Raw genomic sequence first — 22,429 nt, 5'->3', positions numbered from 1 at the left:
GGCCCATGTTTAGAGGAGGGCCTGGACTTATGACCACTATCAACTATAAAACACACCAAACACTGATACATCTTAAAACAATTCCGGTGCTGAAGAGGCTTTAGAGAAGATGGTCAGAGAAGGGCTCACAGTTTTGGCAGAAAGCCTCGTCTGATCGGTCAGGGCAGTGTTGCTTCCCATCGCAGGCGTAGCCAATGTCAATGCAGCAGCCGTCATCACACATGAACTGGTACCGCGAACAGTGACCTGCACACACTTCAGAAACACACATCTGTGTCACATTCAGATGACAGTTTATAGGGAATTAACGGTTTGGTGCCATCATCTGCACGGATCCCTGCTCCTGTATCCCTCCAGGGTTTGTCATTCTCCTTCCTCAGTTAAACAGTTGAGCCTTGAATCTTGTGTTTAATGTCAGGCTAAAAATAACCCGGCTCTGTGTCCGGCTCTGTTCAATTATGCTGTTATACGAACAGCTCTTGAAACGTGTCTGACCAATGACCCTCAATCGGCCTCACAATACTTGACACCAAAATAGCCATTAAAGTGCCTCTTAACTGTCACCGCCTCGCTGGCCGGACGCTGGCACTCTTTTTTTGATCGCCTTTTTTTCGTATCATATATTTGAGTAATTATCATAGATTAGGTATCATTCGAAAGTTTACGAACTCAAAATTCATCCTGTGAAAACCGTTTTGAAATTGGACGTTGCGTTACCATGGAAATGGTACTGTAAAATGTTCTAGCGGGCTCCTCCCCTAGTGGGCGATGTCATGTTTCATATTACAACATTTATTTTAACTACTTTATAATCAAAACCTTTTCTAATCTTGACAAAACTCATATCGTCGGAAAGGTCTGAGTCTCAAGGTTCCATATTTGGTGACCGTTTTGTGATGGATGTGACATTTGGACAGAAACAGGAAAATGCATCAAAAAAAACAATCAATGGAATGTGTGTGTCACCCGGTGGCTATTTTTGTTACAGCGCCTAAACAAAATCTCAATGGGACTTCAATTTTTGTGATATCAACTTCAAACTTGGTTAGACATATGGCTTTGATTTTATAGTAATTTTAGATTAAAACATTATTGTAAAATATATATTTTATATAAAATAAAAAATATTTTGTACATTATTTTTTATTTACAGTAAATTTAAACTTCCATAACTTTTTCATACTTTCATATTTTGAATTGCTTTCACTTCAGCAGTAATCTGCAGAGTGTCTTCTTTAAAACAAAGCATTCTTGAATTACAGCCCTTTAAGTTTGGATAGTGCATTTTCATGTGTATTCTCAAAAAAGGGGGGGTGACAGTTAAGGGGTTAAAGGTTCCTAATCAAAGGTCCAAAAATGCTTTAATTTTCTCATAATATACACTACACATATTACCTCATATCTTAAACAGAAACCCCTCCTACTCTGCTCTGATTGGTCAGACGGCCCAGTCTGTTGTGATTGGTCTACTCTGCTACTTACACACTGCATGAAAGGGAATATTCAAAAAAGCATAATAGGGCACTTAAAGAAAAACCACTGGCTAGTTGATTTTGACATTCCTAATACACACAATTACAAAAGCAATCATCCATGTTCACATGCAACAATTTTAAAGAAAGAAATACACAAATAATGTCTGACCTTCAGCGTTTGTGGCAGGGGCGAGCACACTGACCGACACGTTGTCCGAGCTCTTCTGTCCCGCTGTGTCGGTGACGGTTATCTCAAAGGTGTAAATCCCTTCTCTGAGACCACTGAGTTTCAGCAGGCCTGGGTGAGTGACCTGCAGAAAACAACTCTGTGAATAATTACAGCTGGTCACCTCAAACAAAGCTGCTGAAATATACCAAGAACTTTATCACATGCAAAATAATTTTAGCTCACAAAAAGCTTCAATGCAAGACTCTGATATGGTTATTGTTGAATTGGAGAGCACCAGGTCACTGTAATGCCATTATACTGCTGTTACTGAAAATCACAAGTGAGGTTTATTACTGGTTAAAAAATATGTTGTTTCATGTGTTGCTGCTAAAAATTCCTGCGTGAATCATGGCAGTGACAGTAACACCCTCAGTATCTCACAGATATTTTTAGGTCATGATAATACTGGGGTCTCTGCAGAGGTGCATTACCGACACACACATAAAACAGAAACTTTACTTACACTTTATTTTAAGGTGTCTTTGTTACACTGTAATTATACATTTAAGTACAGAGTAACATTAAAGGGGCACTCCAGCGCTGGGAAGATGAGTGTGTATTTAAACGGTGTCATTAATGTAGTAGAAATGTGAAATTATTTTTGAATTTGGTGCCTTCTAGACTGAGAAAAGACAGAAAATGTATTTTTGTCTCATGTGGATGAAAGACAACAACTCCCAGAATGCACTTGCTTCGCTGCCCTATGAGGCCACTCCTAAAGCCACGCCTACTGGTTACATCACTTGCCCACCATGACTCCACCCCACCGTCGTTTTGATCTTCATAGTAATAAAATCATCTCGTTCAGTTAGAGAATAAACACTACAATTAAAAACTGAATGTGTCGTTTCAATAAAGTGTGAGCCGAACGAAAGTCGCGTCACAGACGCAGCAGGAGTCAGATTTCATTCCTCATGAAGAGCTGAGCAGAGCTGAGGTAAGAGCGGCTCATTCTCGGCGCGTTATCAGATAGCATGTGGAAGCTAAACTTTCATAGGAATTCATTGAAAAGTTGAAACACTCACTTTGCTCTGCACCGCTCCGTTATGAATGCCCGAGGCCGAGCGCATTTACATCCTGTGAGTGAGATCCCTCCCCTGTGGGCGGGTTGATAACATGCGGAACAGCTCCATCTACTGGCTGTAGTCTCTAGCCTCTGGCCAAAAATCCTCCGATGACGCAAAATGATGATATTTGCGTCATCGGAGGATTTTTTCCAGAAATAAAATGCCTAATTCTCTCGTCTCAGGGGGACATGAGGGGGGAAAGTACCATAATTCAAATATACTACCGGGTTTCTACTGATACAAAGCTTAATGCTAAATCATTAGGGGTGTAAAGGTACACGTATTCGTACTGAACCGTTTCGGTACAGGGCTTTCGGTTTGGTGCACGCGTGTACCGAGCGGTTATGAAAGTAATCTTTATCAGTTCACAGTCAGCTTGTTTTAAGCACAGAACACACTTCAATCCGAGTTCCCACACGAACATATTAAGTATTCAGTCCAATTTATCACAAAATTCAAACGATAAAAGCGATTTTAAAGCTCTATTATGTGACGTGACTGATAGACGCATATCAGTTCAACTTCAAGCGGCTTCATGCGATCATCTCTTCCTAAAGAATAAACATAAATTAATATCTCTTAAGGTATGTTGAGGATACATTACAACTTACTGAAACGTATCATATGTCGTGTAACCGCTCAATCAGTGTTTCAACCGCGGAAAGACAATAAAACAGCTTGTAAACAATGTCATGTTTACCTCAATCACATTTACCTCAGAAGTCATTCAGTGTCCACAGCTGTTAGCTCACTAGAGAGATGAACTCTTTCACTAAATATATGACCTATATTAGCCGTTATATTCATTATATTAGCCTATATACGTATATTCATTATATACTACTGAACCTGTTAGTGACGTCTTGTTTAATGTATGTTTAAATAAACCTGTCATGAAAATTACAGCCACTAAATGATTATATTCTAACAACGAATAATAATAATTAGATTTAGATGTTAATGCAAAAACTGCCTTATGTGAAGCTTATGAGAGTTGATTATTACATCAAAAAAAAAAATAGCAACTGAATTACGGCTAATAGTTTGGGCTCTGTTGTTAATCTTTAATAGCAATGTGTAAGTAAGGGCTCCCTATATAGTTTACAGCAATATCTTTAAGAAACTTTTAGTTATAACTGAATTCATTTAAGGACAGACACAATTTTTTTTCATTAAACCACTGTTGAATAAAAATTAATAAAAAAGCAATTTTGTACAACTGCTGTACCGAACCGTGACTTCAAAACCGAGGTACGTACCGAACCGTCAGTTTTGTGTACCGTTACCTTCCTATAAATCACTGAAGTAACCCTTTAAGTAACTACATGTACTTACAATAGGGTTAGGTTTGGTTTAGCTGCATGTAATTATGCATAATTTATAGCTATTACTTTAATAACCAGTGTTGCCACAGTTACTTTGAAAAAGTAATCTGATTACTGATTACTCCTTTAAAAAGTAACTTAGCTACTTTACAGATTACTTGATTTTAAAAGTAACTAAGTTAGATTACAAGTTACTTTATTAGTTACTTTATCAGTTACATTCAGCAGTTGCCGACCACACCCCTGCCGCTTCAACATAGAAATAACAACCGTTTTTGCCAACACTCACTTTATTGGAAGTGCATTTTTAACAGTAACGTTCAAAAATGTATCTGCTGACATTTTAAGTTGAAATTAAAAAATATTTCCTGAAAACAAAATAAAAAATGTAATAAAGCCAGTCTTTCTTGACTTCACTTAATATAAATACTCTCCCCGAGACGCAAGAAGAAAGCAAAAATATATATTTTTTACTAAGGAAAATGACAAAAATAGTAACTCACAGTGACTTGGATAAATTACTTTAATCTGATTACTGGTTTGGAAATAGTAACGCGTTAGATTACTCGTTACTGGAAAAAAGTAGTCAGATTAGAGTAACGCGTTACTGGCATCACTGTTTAATAACTACATGTAACGTGTAACAATGACACTGTAAAATAAAGTTTTACCGAAACAATGCCATTGTAAAGTACTGTAGATTTAACAATAAATGTCTGAGAGTCCTACTGTGGAATTACTGTTAAAGTAATACGATTATTAACCTGGAATATACTGTCATTTCACACTAAAACATTTTAATGACACAAAGCTCAAAGACATTGAGGATCTGTTGATGTTAGCGTTAACGCATGCAATTCATTTTTTCATTTTTACTTTTTGGTAATGCAACTGTTTTGCATATTCCTGAATGTGTGTCAGGCCATAAATCCACAAAAACTATGCATGGGCACTTGCTTTAGTGTCGCCACCTTATGAATAATTTTCCAGTGTACTTATGGTTATTGATCAAATCAGTCGATTTTGTGAAACGCCGTGAGACGGTTTACCTTCATTCTAACGGAGGGGTTTCCTTTCACAAGAGCCCAGTCATAATGTATGATGTCATGGTCGTCAGTGCTGTCTCTGCCATCCAGAACCGCCCAGTCCGTCGGCAGCTGAACCACTAGGTCCTGACCCGCATCACTGCGGGGCGGCTCATCCATACCTGTGCAACCCATCAAAAGTCAACTTCAGTACTTTTGTGCCCACATTGTTTAAAACTACTGCTTAAATCTAGTCCCAGGTTAAATGCATGTTTGAGCTGTTGTGAAGTTTGGCACACTAATAGAGGACAGTCCAAACATTCACCACAGCAAATTTGGAGTCTCTAACTCAATCCCTCTAGCGCCACCAACTGGCCAAAGTTTCAATTACATTTGTGCTAATAACTTTTGAACCATAAGGGCTAGAAACTAAATTATTTGTTTCCTCTTATTCCTTGGCTCAAGACAATTCAATTGGATTTTACATCATGACCATTTTCCCGCTAAATTTTCCCGCCCAAAAAACCCAACAGTTCTCGAATAACACGCAAACGACTTTGACGAAGATCACGCCAAATTGGACGCAAGGCTATATCTCCGCAACGCTTTGGCGTATTCAGACCAAACTTGGTACACGTCAACCCAAGCATAACCTGAGGCTACACGCAGAGTTTCAGCACAGCGCCTCCTACTGGTCAGAAGATATGGAAAATGGCTATTTATGCTTATAACTTCTGAACGGTTTGCTTTAAAATCATAAAGCGAGTCTCTTCTGATTCAGTGCATCATGCCGAGTCGAATGATTTTCCTATATTGGCTATTGTGGGCGTCGGCCATTTTGAATTTTGTCCTGAAATACATTTTACGAACGCATTAACATATCATTACGAAACTCTGTATATGTCATCGGGATCATCCCTGAAGGTACCCCAGACAGCGCCACCTTGTGGTCAAAAGTTATAATGACATTTCCAGAGATGCTAATAATGCTTCTTGTTGCTGTTTTTCTGAAGCTCCCAGCCATGCTTGCATGTCATATATTGTTTATATATTATTCCTGTGATGGTAAAGCAGAATTTTCACATGATGCTTCAAAAATTATTCTAATATGCTGATTTGCTGCTCAAAATTTTTTATTATTATTATCGATGCTGAAAACAGTAGCTGCTTCATATTTTTGTGGAAACCGTGATCCATTTTTTTTCCGGGATTCCTTTGATTCGTTGTTTGCTATTTTGATCATTATTTTTTTTTTCAGTTTGTTCAATATATTTTTATATGCGTTTTTAAATTTTTGATTCACGCTTATTTTGTGATCCGTGACCGCAATACTTTAACTAAGGCAGAAAAATGATCCCATACCAGTTGTGCTGCTTAATATTAAATATTAATATAAAGACTATTTTTGTCATAAACTTGCAGTTTTGTGCATTTGTATTTATGTTTATAGACTAAATACCATAAACCCATTCTAGATTTAGAAATAATATTTTTTCTTTTTGCAAAAAATGCTCTTACTAAGAATTTTTGTCTTGTTTCTAGTTTAAATATGTCTAAAAAATCGTAAATCAAGATGCATTTACTATAAGTTAAGTGACATACAACATTTTTTCTTGTTTTCTGGAAAATAAAATGAAATTGAAGTGAGTTTTTTCTTAAAACAAACACAATTATCTGCCAATTGGGTAAGAAAAATAATTTTGTTTCTGTTTCTTTGTATTATTTCTGTCCCAAACAGAAATTAAAAAAAAATATTGTATGTCACTTAATAATATAGTAAATGCATCTTGATTTACGATTTTTTTTAGACATATTTAGACTAGAAACAAGACAAAAATTCTAAGTAAGAGCATTTTTTGCAAAAAGAAAAAAATATTATTTCTATATCTAGAATGGGTTTATGGTATTTAGTCTATAAGTTTTAGTCTATTTAGTCTATCTTTTTTATATATATATATTTAGACTAGAAACAAGACAGAAATACTAAGTAAGAAAAGCATTTTTTGGCAGTGTGGTTTTACCTGTGGTGATCTAAATAGAGCAGTCGTTAATTTAAATAAGAATAGAGTTCTAACTCACTAATAATATTTAAATTTCACTTTTTGGCTGATGAAAGTTTTACAGATATTGACATCTATAATTTTACATCTGTGTCCTATCTCAAGCTACTCTACTGTCAGCTCAAGCTTTTGTCAAATCTGTCATGTTTCCAAGAAACAAAACTTGTATATATATATATATATTACATTTATTAAGCATTTATAACGTGATTTAAAGATTTCTCACTATTTGGGATTGCGTTAAAGTCTGGCTTTTTATTCATGCAGTTTTAACTGCTTATCAGCTATTTATAATGCATTTGTAAATGAGTTATTAGTCATTAACAAACCCTTAAAGGAAGCTTGATGTAAAGTGTTAGCGATCGTTCATAACAGCTCTTTTTTTAAATTGAATTTCTGATTTTTAAAATAGTCACTTTTGCTCAATTTAACGCATCCTTGCTGAATACAAGTTAGATTCTAGAACAAATAGAAAAAAAATCTTACTGGTCCCAAACCTTTTGAAAGATGTGTACATTGCATAATTATAACATGAAGATAAACTCTAAAAATGCTGGGTTAAAAATAACCCAAGTTGGGTTGAAAATGGATGACCCAGCGATTGGGTTGTTTTAACCCATCCAGGGGCGCCGCTAGCAATTTTGGGCCCTCTGAAAGAATATGATGTTGGGCCCCTACCGCACCAACCTAGCTATCCAAAATCTTAGTCTGCAATTTAATAATACTGACCAATTAAGCTCCTCTCGCTCAACCCAGAATGCCCCAATTGGCTGATGAAACATTGATTAAAATTAGGATACAATTTATACAAAACGAAATTTACTTTAAAGAAAGGATTTCTACAAAACAGAACTTAAAGACGTGGTCACAATAAAGTCTGACCCACTCTATGTCTCCTTTCTCACTCATGCTGTTCACTTTTCATAATCAACATAGATTGACAACATAGAAAGAAATAACGTTATAATATTTAAATATAAAACTAAATACCTTTTCTTAATGGCTACAAGTGTAGTAGCCTACAATACAGAGAAATGTCATGTCAGAGTGGGATTTCAGCAAATGTCGCTGTATTTTGCCAGAAATGCAGAAATAAGTCATAATTTTGTTATATTTGTAACTCTTTGGTAGATTATACATTTATAAGTTCTATTACATTACTTCTAGTACTGTTTAAAAAAACTATCTCTGGGGGCCCTAAAAGTGCGTGGGCCCTTAGAATCATCCTAACTTACTAACTCTAACCCTAACCAAACTTTATTTTTGTCATAAACGTGCAGTTTTTTGCATTTGTATTTATATGTTTATAGACTAAATACCTTAAAGCCATTCTAGATATAGAAATATATATATTTTTTTTTACTTTTTGCCTTGTGGGCACTGCAAAAAATGCTGTCATTTAGTATTTTTGTCTTGTTTCTAGTATAAATATATAAAACAATTCTTAAATCAAGATGCTAGATAAGTTAAATTACATTAGATCTTTTTTCTTGTTTTCTGGAAAATAAAACAAGCAAATTTATCTGCCAATGGGGTAAGAAAAATAATGTTTCTGTTTGGAATCTTGTTTCTGTCCCAAACAGAAACAAGATTATTTTTCTAATCCATTGGCAGATAATTTAGTTTGTTTCAAGCAAAAACTCAATTCATTTAGATTTTCCCCCCCCAGGAATCAGGAAAAAATATGTAATTTTCCTTAGTAAAAGCATCTTTATTTAAGAATTTTTAGATATTTGGACTGGAAAAAAGACAGAAATACCAAGTAGTAAGAAAAGTATTTTTTTGTAGTGTGGTTTTACGAGCACTTATTAAATTTAAATTTAAATTTAAATAAGAATAGAGTTCTAATATTTCAATTTCACCCATTAAAACTTTTTGGTTGATGAAAGTTTTACAGATATTGTTAAATATCTACAAATTTCCTGTGTCCTATCTCAAGCTACAGTCAGCTCAAGCTTTTGTCAAATCTGTCATGTTTCCAAGAAACAAAACATGTCATATATATATATATTAGGGCTGTCAAAAGATTAATCGCGATTAATCGCATCCAAAATAAACGTTTGTGTTTACATAACATATATGTGTGTGTACTCTGTTAATTATTATTTATATATAAATACACACACATTCATGTATATATTTAAGAAATATTTGCATGTATATACTGTATATACATTTATATAATCTATAATATATATAAATATAAATGTTTTATATATAAAAATAATATTTATTTCTTAAATATATACATGCTTGTGTGTGTATTTATATATAAATAATAATTAACAGAGTACACACACATATATGTTATGTAAACACAAACTTTTATTTTGGATGCGATTAATCGCGATTAATCGTTTGACAGCCCTAAATATAGAAAAGGTATTGAATCTGGCCCCCTTTAAAAAAGTTTGGACACCCCTGTTTTAAGCAAACATTTAACCCAACCGCTGGGTTAAAACAACCCAAATGCTGGGTTAGTCCATTTTCAACCCAACTTGGGTTATTTTTAACCCAGCGTTTTTTAGAGTGTGTATGATAATAAGAATGTTGCCCTCATGTTTGGCCTGTACATTCACTACAAACCCACCCCCGTGCATGACGGACTCCTCCTCACCGAGCCCGTATGAGGGTCTCCCGGCGGAAGTGTTGGGTCGGCCGGTGGCAGCAGAGCCCCGGGGGGCCTCAGGGGCCCGAGTGCTGTTCTCCGCCCGACTGTAGGTGCTGAATCCCGGCTGGAAGGAGAACGAGCACACACTCCTGCCCCTGTAGGTGCAGTTGAACAGATAGCAGCGCAGGCTGTCGTCCTGCTGCTTGAGGTCCTCCTGGATGATGGCGGCTGTGCAGTGCGGATGAGAGCAGCAGGCGTGCACACACTCCCTCCAGCTGAACACCCTCTGCGGCGCGGACAGGAACGCGGCGCCCTGCTCGATGGACGCGCTGGCGCGGATGATGCGCTCCTCCACCGCGCTAAAGCCGCTGACACAGTGGTCTCCATCCTCCGCATCCTCTCTCGAGGCCGACTCGTCCTGCTGGAGCTGCTTGCGGAACTCCTCCAGCAGTTCCTCCACTCCGGATATTTTGGATTTGAGGTCGGATGTTGGAGAGGAGCGCGTCATCGTGAAGAGAAGAGCAGAACAGATGAGCGCTCGCCGGACATGATGCGCGGAATGAAGCATAATTGCGCAGTAAACGCTCCTTTCCCACGGTGGAAACTAGTGCACGGGTTTTCTCACATCACATGCGAGACTCAAAGCGTTGGTTTGCGACGGTTATCGCCGTTTTGCGCATTTCAGAGGAACAGCACGAAGCACCTGCACCTGTCGTTTTCTCTGGGAACTGAACTGAAATCAGTGCAGCCGATAGGGCCAACATTATGAAGCTGATGCTGGTCGTTCCTGCAGGGGGCGCTCTGTGGCTCAACTCCATCACGGGCCATCGGAAATATCCTTTGTTATTTTATTTTTATTTATTTAACAGACAGACATACATACAGACCAAAATAGTGCAGTAATAAACAATCTAGTAATTCCATAATTCCAGAAGTGAAATACAAATGTTTAAATGTATATGTGTGTGGGTGGGTGTGCATAAGCAAAGTAACCATTAAAGGGTAACTAAACCCTAAACCAACTTTTTTTAGTTAATGATCTGTAATACTGGGGCTTTATTAATGCTGTTCATTGATTCGAGTAAATGTTTTGACATTTGAGTATAAAGTGTTTTAATTCTATAAAATATGGTGTAAAACCGCCAAAGTGCTGCCCTCCTAAGGTTGAACGGTGGCTACTGCAGTTGAATTTTCCTATTGGACGTTGTGGTACATCGTGACGTAGGATGGTACCTCCAACGGCTCACTATCCGCGCCCCTGGCACGAGCTCACCACGCCCTCAGAAATGATTCCCCCAATCACATGATGAGAACGGCTTCACTCCAGTATGAACTGTCATATTACATGAAGTGGAAACATTATGAATGAAACTCACTTGACACATGCTTTAACATTGTATTGAAGAAAATACGGTTAAATAATGAAGTTGTCAGTACACGTCAGGCTTTTCTTGCGATTTTATTGCCGCCCGTCATGTGTACAGATCATTTTCATACATGAGACGCGCTTTCAAACCCTGACACGCAAGTGGTTGCCGCGGACGCAGATAGATTAGGTCAGTTCTCTTGCGCGGCTGCTTCACTAGCATCGTCGGCATCGGGAGTTAACGCAGTTTGAGCAGCGGCTCGCATTGATTAGGCTCCGGGTTTATGTCTACAGACAATCCACCCTCCTCCACTTCAGTTGAAGGTAGGAGAAATGACCGCTCTGTTGCAAAGCTGGCGTCACTCCAGTCATTCTCCATCTTTGCGACTCGCGAGTCTGACAGCTGTCAATCAACCCGTCCCTGCGGGTCTCAGGTGCACGCCCTCCGCTCAGCCCCGCCCTCGGTTTGTCCCCTCTGTGTCCGCCGGGCTCTGCCCACTTTTCCAGCATTTTTTGAAAATTGCCAGTGGGTGGAGTTAAGCTCTGAGCAGGGGTTTAGTTACCCTTTAATTATCTATTACCATCTTCATCACCACCACCACTCCTCACTACCATCATACTGCCATCATTGTATTAGTTAAAAAAAAAAGCTAATACAATTTTTTTTCCTCCTATGTAGCCTAATGATTACCATTGTCATCACTTTCTATAGATAAATTAATTTTAGATAGTAAGTTAATAAGAGAAGATAATATAATAAGAGAATATAAGATAACCCTCCCCCACATCTCTTCAGTCCATATTTTCTCCTATATATATATATATATATTTTTTTTTTTAATATTTTTTTTTCCATCGGAAATATCCTACTTCCCACTTCTGAAGTCGGTACTAGCAGGAACACCGGGTTTATTCTTGCCTATTTATTGGGAAAATCTTACACTTGGGATATATAGGACAGAACACATGTAGGGTTTATTTTACCCAGAAAAATGGTTTATTTTTTTACCTTCATATATGAATTAATGTTTACAGAGCTTAAAGGCACAATATGTAAAATACACTCTAAAAAAAAGGTTCTATATGGCACCAAAAATGGTTCTTGGCTCGTAATCATAGGGGAACCTTTTTTAGTGCTATATAGCACCAATTTTGGTTCTTCAGTGGTTCTTCAGTGGTTCTTCAGAGGTTCTTCAGTGGTTCTTCAGAGGTTCTTCAGTGGTTCTTCAGTGGTTCTTCAGTGGTTCTTCAGAGGTTCTTCACCAGTTCTTTGACTAAGGTGATATATAACACCTCTGAAGAACCACTGAAGAACCAAAATTGGTGCTATATAGCACTAAAAAAGGTTCCCCTATGATTACGAGCCAAGAACCAACCTTTTTTTAAGAGTGTATTGAAAAAAAATCCAAAACCCACTAGAACAGTGTTATATATTGTGTTGACTTGTGTTATCCCAGATGTTTCCAAGAATGTTTAAATCCAGATAAATAAGTGCTTTTTAACCAGGACACAGCCCGTGTGTCGCCTATCAATGACATCATCATACCTGCGTTACCTACCCTCGATTTCCAGGTAAAAAACATAATCCCAGATTTTTTCGAGTGTATTAAAGTCAAAATTATATTAGCGTCCCCTATTGACAACCCAGATCCGGGCCACATCTGGTTCAACGCGTACTAGATGTGGGCCGGATCTGGGTTAAGAGGCAATGACAGTTATTTTATGAAAGTTGTCTGAAAACATTTTGTACTTATGTAAAAAATAAAAATATGTTTTGCCATTTAATGGACAGTGTTGAACTATTGAATAAGAAATATGTCTAAGAATTTGAGGAAAACGTATAACACATAGAAAATCCCTCCAAAATGTACAATTCATCATCCCGTGGGATAAGGTGTCATGAACTGAGAAGCAGCTTTTATTGTCCCCAAGCCCAGAGAGCGACTGGTTGTGAATGAGCCTGTAATAGATGGAGAAAGAGCGCCTCTGCAGAAGAAGATCAACGCCCACTTCATCATCACAACTCTGGCCCCGCCCACTGGAGTGTTAGTGAGATGCCCCGCCCACTGGAGTGTCAGTGAGATGCCCCGCCCACTGGAGTGTCAGTGAGATGCCCCGCCCACTGGAGTGTCAGTGAGATGCCCCGCCCACTGGAGTGTCAGTGAGATGCCCCGCCCACTGGAGTGTCAGTGAGATGCCCCGCCCACTGGAGTGTTAGTGAGATGCCCCGCCCACTGGAGTGTTAGTGAGATGTCCCGCCCACTGGAGTGTTAGTGAGATGCCCCGCCCACTGGAGTGTTAGTGAGATGCCCCGCCCACTGGAGTGTTAGTGAGATGCCCCGCCCACTGGAGTGTTAGTGAGATGCCCCGCCCACTGGAGTGTTAGTGAGATGCCCCGCCCACTGGAGTGTTAGTGAGATGACGAGGAGAGACGAACGGACACTAATAACATTCCCTTCCAAAGGATCCTAATGCTGGGAATGAGCTGATTTATTCTCATCAGTGTGAATGTCTCATTATTTATTTGTGTTCGCTACATTTCACTGTGGATTCTTTGGGAAATCAGTCGCAATTTCAGCATTTACAGACTTTTACGAACGAGTCGAGTAACGAGTAACTTTATCGAGTCTTTTATGGACTCGACAGTAACGCCACAACATGTGAGTGACCGTGTTCATTCTAATGAGAGAGTTACACATGTAATGCTAGCTATTTCATATCCTCCTGGGACCCACAAATAGACTTTTGTCCCCTGTAGTGGACATTGTATTTTAGGGAATTTCTCTGACATCATACATGTCACATGTCTCAGTCTGGATGTCCAGCACATTCTGGGCTTTGCAGAGATACCAAATGTTTGGAGGTTTCACCAGGACAACAACAAATTCTTCTTGGTCTTTAAAAACGTCTGACATTAATGTTTAGCACTCTTATGGAAATATGATAATATTTTAAAATTATAATTTAAATTGGATTAATTTTCTAATTGTTTGTTAAAAATCAACATCTCAGGAAAATGTTATGGGGTTTCTAATCAAAGGGAAATAAATTACATATCAATATTCCTATGAAATATTAGATATTATTATGAAAATGTTGCCAATTATTACTCCCATTATTACACTTATTTTTTCATTACATATTGCACCAAGAACACATTAATCTGCAAATTAGATGCAGTGTATTGAGACATTGTATTGAATGGGAAAATCCAAGTATGGCCATTTCACCCACATATTTCATAAAGTAAAATGGTATATCAATGCATTTCATTATATCTTTCATAACATAGTTCAGAATCATCTTTAAACAAAGTTGTTTTTAAAAAAATCCTGGAACCTAAAAATTGATTGCTGAATTAAAAATAAATCCCATTGTTTTTGCCTATACATGCAATTTCATGTCATTTCATTTTTTGGTAACCCTTTACAATAAGGTTGTATTAGTTAACATTAATCAATGCATTGGTTAACATGAACTAACCATGAACAACACCTCTGTTCAGCATTAGATAATCTTTGTTAACGTTAGTTAATATAAATACAGCTGTTCATGGTTTGTTCATGTTAGTTCACACTGCATTAACTAATGTTAGCAAGATTAATGCATTAGTAAATGTTGAAATTAACATTAACAAAGATAAATAAATGTTTAATAAGTGTATTTCATTATTAGTTAATGTTAACTAATGCATTAACTAATGTTAATTAATACAACCTTATTGTAAAGTGTTACCAATTTTTTTAACAACTCAGTCCTGGTGTCAACTACAGAGATAACATATGAATAAAATATATATATTTTTCCCCCATTTGTTTCTTATGCTCTAAACCATAAAATGACATTAAAAAAAATACTATTTTTTTTTTCTGGCTCCCAGGAGGATATGCAAAGATATCAGCCAATCACAGCAGTGGGCGTTTACACTGAAGTCTGAATGTAAAAATCATACTAATATTATAAGGAAACAACAATAACAATGCAGTTCATGACCCCTTCAACTGTTACAGTTTTATTAGTATTTGGGCCTGGGGCTGGAAAATATCTATTGAAATCTCAATACCTTTCAAAATGAAACAGAAATAAGAAAAAAAACGTCAGAAATGGCACCGTTTCCTGAGAACGAAGGTCCTACCATTACAACGAGGGCAGACCATAGATGGGAACATGTTGAACAGGAGCTACATTTCAATAACAAACTGTGTCCACTGACGCACCTCTTGCATTCACACAGAACGGCCGACCGTCTCACGCTGGGTTCCTCAGGGGGCGGGGCCTCTGCGAGAGGGCGTGTCACAACATCCGGGCTCTTGTGACGCGCATGACAGCCGTTGTAAAACTCAAGACGACAGTAAATACCAAAGAGAGAAGCGGACGGTCCGTCAACAAACGCATCTGTCAGACTCGGCGGAACGGGAACTCATGATTTACCGGCGCGCAGAGGTCGATACATCTACAAACATGATGTCTCGCCCCCATTAAGCGGTAAGTGAACGTAATGGTGATTATTCGCTCGTTATTCGGTGTACGGTAGCGCTATGCTATCGCCTCAGCGTTAGGCCTCAGGTACCTCAGCTACCGATTCATAAATGATTTATCAGCATTAGCATGTTCTTTTACGGCAGGAATAATGTGGAAAGTTTTTCAAGGGCATTGTGTGTCAATACGTCTGTAAACGCATGAGTTGGCTAACCGAGTTAGCTGTGTGTGTGTGTGTGTGTGTGTGTGTGTGTGTGTGTGTGTGTGTGTGTGTGTGTGTGTGTGAGAGAGAGAGAATCAGACTGTGTTTCAAACCCTGTAGTGATGCCTATTTAGCCATTGTAGTCTAGGTAGGCATCACATTAGTTTACGGACATCTGTAAGTTAATATGTTTAGCTGAGGGATCATCACTATCACTGCTTCCAATAACACTGTATAAATGCTTTCCTTACTTAGTAGTTTTGTCTTGTTTCCAGTCCAAATAATCAAAAAATTCAAGTAATTTTTCCAGTGTTTGGGTCGTTTTTGTGTCACTCAGATAATTTAGCTTGTGTTAATCAAACACTCAATTCATTTTGATTTGATTTTCCAGAAAACAAGAAAAAATAACATTTTACTTATCTAAGTAAATACGTCTTGATTTTTTAAGAATTTTTAGATTTTTATACTGGAAACAAGACAATGCAAAATAAGAGATGTTGTTTTATTTATAGTCTTCAGTATTTGTGGTCTAGTGAGTTTTTGGGCATGTAGACCAACCACAAGAGTAAATCATCACTGAAAACATATAATAAAATCCAAAGACAGAAAGAAGCGCATGATTAGGGCTAGAAATATCGTAAATATGCATATCGCAAGGGCACGTAATATCTGAATGATTTTAATAGGCTACTTCAACATTGTGAAAAGTGTATGTTTTAGGTCGACACATATATCAGAGAATAGACTGAGCACACGACTGTTACTAATGTGACTTGCTTGACGTTATAAGAGTTATTAAACACAATAAGTTGGGAAAAACTCCTTTCAGTCTCGCGCTGTCTGACACACACACACACACACCGAAACATACGCACAAGCCGTTAATTTTTCCGTGTCTTGTTACACACTCGAACTGTCAACCCAGTGTTTGAGTAGTTTTTGTGTTGCTCAGCTCCTGGGTCAGACGTAACAACCCAGTGTTTGGGTAGTTTTTGTGTTACTCAGCTCCTGGGTCAGACGTAACAACCCAGTGTTTGGGTAGTTTTTGTGTTGCTCAGCTCCTGGGTCAGACGTAACAACTCAGTGTTTGAGTAGTTTTTGTGTTGCTCAGCTCCTGGGTCAGACGTAACAACCCAGTGTTTGGGTAGTTTTTGTGTTGCTCAGCTCCTGGGTCAGACGTAACAACCCAGTGTTTGAGTAGTTTTTGTGTTGCTCAGCTCCTGGGTCAGACGTAACAACCCAGTGTTTGAGTAGTTTTTGTGTTGCTCAGCTCCTGGGTCAGACGTAACAACCCAGTGTTTGAGTAGTTTTTGTGTTGCTCAGCTCCTGGGTCAGACGTAACAACCCAGTGTTTGGGTAGTTTTTGTGTTACTCAGCTCCTGGGTCAGACGTAACAACCCAGTGTTTGGGTAGTTTTTGTGTTGCTCAGCTCCTGGGTCAGACGTAACAACTCAGTGTTTGAGTAGTTTTTGTGTTGCTCAGCTCCTGGGTCAGACGTAACAACCCGGTGTTTGAGTAGTTTTTGTGTTGCTCAGCTCCTGGGTCAGACGTAACAACCCAGTGTTTGAGTAGTTTTTGTGTTGCTCAGCTCCTGGGTCAGACGTAACAACCCAGTGTTTGAGTAGTTTTTGTGTTGCTCAGCTCCTGGGTCAGACGTAACAACCCAGTGTTTGAGTAGTTTTTGTGTTACTCAGATCCTGGGTCAGACGTAACAACCCAGTGTTTGGGTCGTTTTTGTGTTACTCAGCTCCTGGGTCAGACGTAACAACCCAGTGTTTGGGTAGTTTTTGTGTTACTCAGCTCCTGGGTCAGACGTAACAACCCAGTGTTTGAGTAGTTTTTGTGTTACTCAGCTCCTGGGTCAGACGTAACAACCCAGTGTTTGAGTAGTTTTTGTGTTACTCAGCTCCTGGGTCAGACGTAACAACCCAGTGTTTGAGTAGTTTTTGTGTTACTCAGATCCTGGGTCAGACGTGACAACCCAGTGTTTGGGTAGTTTTTGTGTTACCCAGCTCCTGGGTCAGACGTAACAACCCAGTGTTTGAGTAGTTTTTGTGTTACTCAGCTCCTGGGTCAGACGTAACAACCCAGTGTTTGAGTAGTTTTTGTGTTACTCAGATCCTGGGTCAGACGTGACAACCCAGTGTTTGAGTAGTTTTTGTGTTACTCAGCTCCTGGGTCAGACGTAACAACCCAGTGTTTGAGTAGTTTTTGTGTTACTCAGCTCCTGGGTCAGACGTAACAACCCAGTGTTTGAGTAGTTTTTGTGTTGCTCAGCTCCTGGGTCAGACGTAACAACCCAGTGTTTGAGTAGTTTTTGTGTTACTCAGCTCCTGGGTCAGACGTAACAACCCAGTGTTTGAGTAGTTTTTGTGTTACTCAGCTCCTGGGTCAGACGTAACAACCCAGTGTTTGAGTAGTTTTTGTGTTACTCAGCTCCTGGGTCAGACGTAACAACCCAGTGTTTGGGTAGTTTTTGTGTTACTCAGCTCCTGGGTCAGACGTAACAACTCAGTGTTTGAGTAGTTTTTGTGTTACTCAGCTCCTGGGTCAGACGTAACAACCCAGTGTTTGAGTAGTTTTTGTGTTACTCAGCTCCTGGGTCAGACGTAACAACCCAGTGTTTGAGTAGTTTTTGTGTTACTCAGCTCCTGGGTCAGACGTAACAACCCAGTGTTTGAGTAGTTTTTGTGTTACTCAGCTCCTGGGTCAGACGTAACAACCCAGTGTTTGAGTAGTTTTTGTGTTACTCAGCTCCTGGGTCAGACGTAACAACCCAGTGTTTGAGTAGTTTTTGTGTTACCCAGCTCCTGGGTCAGACGTAACAACCCAGTGTTTGAGTAGTTTTTGTGTTACTCAGCTCCTGGGTCAGACGTAACAACCCAGTGTTTGAGTAGTTTTTGTGTTACTCAGCTCCTGGGTCAGACGTAACAACCCAGTGTTTGAGTAGTTTTTGTGTTACTCAGCTCCTGGGTCAGACGTAACAACCCAGTGTTTGAGTAGTTTTTGTGTTACTCAGCTCCTGGGTCAGACGTAACAACCCAGTGTTTGAGTAGTTTTTGTGTTGCTCAGCTCCTGGGTCAGACGTAACAACCCAGTGTTTGGGTAGTTTTTGTGTTACTCAGCTCCTGGGTCAGACGTAACAACCCAGTGTTTGGGTAGTTTTTGTGTTGCTCAGCTCCTGGGTCAGACGTAACAACCCAGTGTTTGAGTAGTTTTTGTGTTGCTCAGCTCCTGGGTCAGACGTAACAACCCAGTGTTTGGGTAGTTTTTGTGTTACTCAGCTCCTGGGTCAGACGTAACAACCCAGTGTTTGGGTAGTTTTTGTGTTACTCAGCTCCTGGGTCAGACGTAACAACCCAGTGTTTGAGTAGTTTTTGTGTTGCTCAGCTCCTGGGTCAGACGTAACAACCCAGTGTTTGAGTAGTTTTTGTGTTACCCAGCTCCTGGGTCAGACGTAACAACCCAGTGTTTGAGTAGTTTTTGTGTTGCTCAGCTCCTGGGTCAGACGTAACAACCCAGTGTTTGGGTAGTTTTTGTGTTGCTCAGCTCCTGGGTCAGGCGTAACAACCCAGTGTTTGGGTAGTTTTTGTGTTGCTCAGCTCCTGGGTCAGGCGTAACAACCCAGTGTTTGGGTAGTTTTTGTGTTGCTCAGCTCCTGGGTCAGACGTAACAACCCAGTGTTTGAGTAGTTTTTGTGTTACTCAGGTAATTTAGCTTGTTTTAAGCAAAAACTCACTTCATTTTGATTGTATTTTCATGAAAACAAGAAGAAAAAGATCTAGTAAATGTGTCTTGATTTTTAAGAATTTTTATTTTTATACTGGAAACGACAAAAATGCAAAATTAGAGAAGCTTTTTTTGCAGTGTTGTGTCTTCAGTATTTGTGATCTAGAGAGCTTTTGGGCATATAGTGAGTAAATCATCACTGAAAAACATGAATGCAGAAAGAAACGCATGATATTTAGTAGGGCTGGGTATTGACACCATTTTCACAATTCGATTCGATTTCGATTCACAAGCTTTCGATTCGATTTTCGATTCAATTCAATATTGATTATTTTGGATATGTATCATGTATAATACATGGAACATTTTCTCAAGGAAAACTAATTTCTGAACTAATGGGAGTCAGTTGATACTACATTAGCCTACTAATATTGAAGGTAAAAATTAACTGATTTGTATACAAATATTTAAATTACACTAAATTGTTTTTTTAAAATATAATAATAAAGTTGTAATATTAACTTTACAATTACATAATCACAATTCTACTCCAATTCGTTTTTTTGAAATATAAACATTTAAAGGGTGGCTGTCATAACTTGCCAGATTGATTAAATATGGAAGAACATTGACAATGAATATCCTATGTAATGTAGTGCATATAATTAACAAAATGCTCCTCTAGAGTTAATTTTTTTAGCTGACTAACGAGTTTATGGAAACTGGATATGGTTTTTCTGAGGTAATTGACGTGACATTGTTTACTTGTAAGCCGTTTTACTTGCGTCTTTCTGTGGTTGAAACACTGAGCGATTCTATGTGGCGATACGGATTTCGGTAAGTTGTTCTGTATCTTTAACACACGCTCAGAAGCTCATTGGTGTTTATTTCACGCTGTTACTGGTATAAGGCGGAAGAGAAGATCCGTTCATGTTTGCTCCGCGCTGCTGGTTCTCGATCTCACGCCACAGTGCCAAAACGGTTTATGTTTTTGAATTTCGTAAAAAAAAAATAGACTAATCGATTCTTGGGATTTAAGAATCGATATTGTTTTGTAAAAGTGAGAATCGATTAAAATCGATATTCTTTACCCAGCCCTAATATTTAGCATAAAAACATCTTAATTATGCAGTTGAAATGTTTATACAGCATATGCTGACTGATACATGCATCTCTCTAGTGTGCAGGTGAAGCGAACCCTGACATCTGGACACTGGTCCTCCTGGACGTCTCTTCTCCACCTTGGCTCTTAACACATGTGTTTACATGAAGAGGGGCGAGAAACCCGAGGGATACCGACAGATGCGACCCAAGACCTTCCCTGCCAGCAACTACAGCGGCAACAGCCAACAAATGCTGCAGGAGATCCGAGAGAGCTTGCGCAACCTCTCCCGGCCCTCGGACGCTCCCAAGGCCGAGGCGAGCGCGGGGAAGGGCCCGCCGGACGACCCCAGACAGCAGGGCCGCAGCACCAACCCCAGGAACCCCCACCACCACAGGGCCCTGCAGGAGATCCGCCGGTCCCTCATGCCCTTCGCCAACGAAACTCCCTCCAGCGGACACAGCTCAGACATCAACAAGCACATGCTGCAGGTGCTGCAGGACGCCGGGTTCGATGAGGTAAACCGGGCTTTTCCTACACTGAAGATGTAAAACCAATTTTTGTCCCGCCAAAGCCTTATTTGATGAGTTATTGTGATTTATGCAGTGTTTCCCCTACAATGTATTCACAGCGGCGCAGCGCCACTGCAAAATCTTCACATGATCAGTAATATCACGACATTCACTTACACACTGTAAAGGAGAGAGAGAGAGAGATTGACGATGGCCAGAGAACTAAACAAAAATGTAGTCTGCTTACACTTTCACAATATCACAGGGCTGTGATATTAATCTTATTTTCACTTCCAAGGATTAAAAAAAGAAGATATGAGGTAAAACTATTATAAACTATGCTCGCGCATCGTCTAGCACAACTTCCTTCCCTTCACAGCGCGCGCTGTCATTTCTCCACAAACATGCATTTAACGTCAAATTCAGCACAATCCGTGATTGTTGTCAAATGCACTCTCCACTTTGGCTAAATTGCAGAACGTGTTTGATTAAATGAAAAGCACAATAATCCGCGCAATAGACGCTGTTTCCAAGTTCAAGGCGGGTGTGTGTGTGTGTGTGTGTGTGTGTGTGTGTGTGTGTACGCACGCTGCGAAACGGACCGACTTGCACATATGCTTCGTGTGCGCGACTAAACCATCAAATACACAACAAAATAGCCTATATCTCAAAATGACAGGCTTGGAGAGTATTCACTTAAACACAGTTTAGCTTAAATGGGCGTAAAGGGGAGAATGATTTTAGATCTGCGTCTTAAAGGGGCAGCATCTAATAAACCTGGTGACGATTGAGCCATAATGTGAATCAAAACAACAATATATATATATATATATATTCGATTAATAAAAACGTAAGGTAAAAAAAAACATCATGTAATAATATTTCACAATATTAGGCTACTGTTTTTTCCGGTATTTTTAATTAAATAAATGCAGGCTTGATAAGCATGAGACTTTTTGCAAAAACATAAAATAGTATCCACATTTTTCCAGTATTTTTTTTTTTTTTTTTTTTTAGATATTGCCCCTTTCTTACATTTGAGCCCTTGCCCCTTAGGAACTTTCTGCACGTCCCTGCAGGTTATTGAAGTAAAATAGGCTATAAGCTAGTCACCTTTTAAACTAATGAAAAGCTTAATTTGGATTTTAATGTTCAAAATGTCTATTTCTATCCACAAAACTTGCCAGAAGTCATGGTTTAAGTTTTAAAAAAAAAAAAAAAATTTTTATTCCGGAGGTGCATGCGCC

At 39.0% G+C, this 22,429-nt stretch overlaps 2 protein-coding genes across 4 annotated transcripts in view; one reads left to right on the top strand and one right to left on the bottom strand.

Moving 5' to 3' along the window:
* lrp11 (low density lipoprotein receptor-related protein 11) overlaps nucleotides 1–10,743 on the bottom strand; it is a 36,780-nt gene extending 26,037 nt beyond the window's left edge. Inside the window, exons 1-5 of one of the 2 annotated variants that reach the window (XM_079831824.1) lie at nucleotides 9,772–10,743; nucleotides 5,146–5,303; nucleotides 1,645–1,786; nucleotides 130–255; nucleotides 1–43 (exon numbers count right to left, since the gene is read on the bottom strand). The exon at nucleotides 1–43 is cut by the window's left edge and continues 101 nt beyond it. In XM_079831824.1, coding sequence (XP_079687950.1) covers nucleotides 1–43; nucleotides 130–255; nucleotides 1,645–1,786; nucleotides 5,146–5,303; nucleotides 9,772–10,360 — 1,058 coding nt within the window. In that variant the 5' untranslated portion in view covers nucleotides 10,361–10,743. The remainder of the gene's footprint in view (nucleotides 44–129; nucleotides 256–1,644; nucleotides 1,787–5,145; nucleotides 5,304–9,771) is intronic. The other variant, XM_079831825.1, reaches the window with a different exon arrangement.
* Nucleotides 10,744–15,477: 4,734 nt separating this feature from the next.
* The window catches only part of lats1 (large tumor suppressor kinase 1), a 28,328-nt gene continuing 21,376 nt past the window's right edge, over nucleotides 15,478–22,429 (top strand). For both annotated transcript variants that reach the window (XR_013817675.1, XM_079831812.1), the window contains exons 1-2: nucleotides 15,478–15,643; nucleotides 20,749–21,188. Coding sequence is in view for 1 of the 2 variants with exons in the window: in XM_079831812.1 (XP_079687938.1) it covers nucleotides 20,835–21,188 (354 nt within the window). In the remaining variant the exon portion in view is untranslated. The remainder of the gene's footprint in view (nucleotides 15,644–20,748; nucleotides 21,189–22,429) is intronic.

This window comes from Gobio gobio, assembly GCF_949357685.1.
Source record: "Gobio gobio genome assembly, chromosome: 12".
Lineage (NCBI taxonomy): Eukaryota > Metazoa > Chordata > Actinopteri > Cypriniformes > Gobionidae > Gobio > Gobio gobio.
This window is presented reverse-complemented; position numbering and strand designations above follow the sequence as displayed.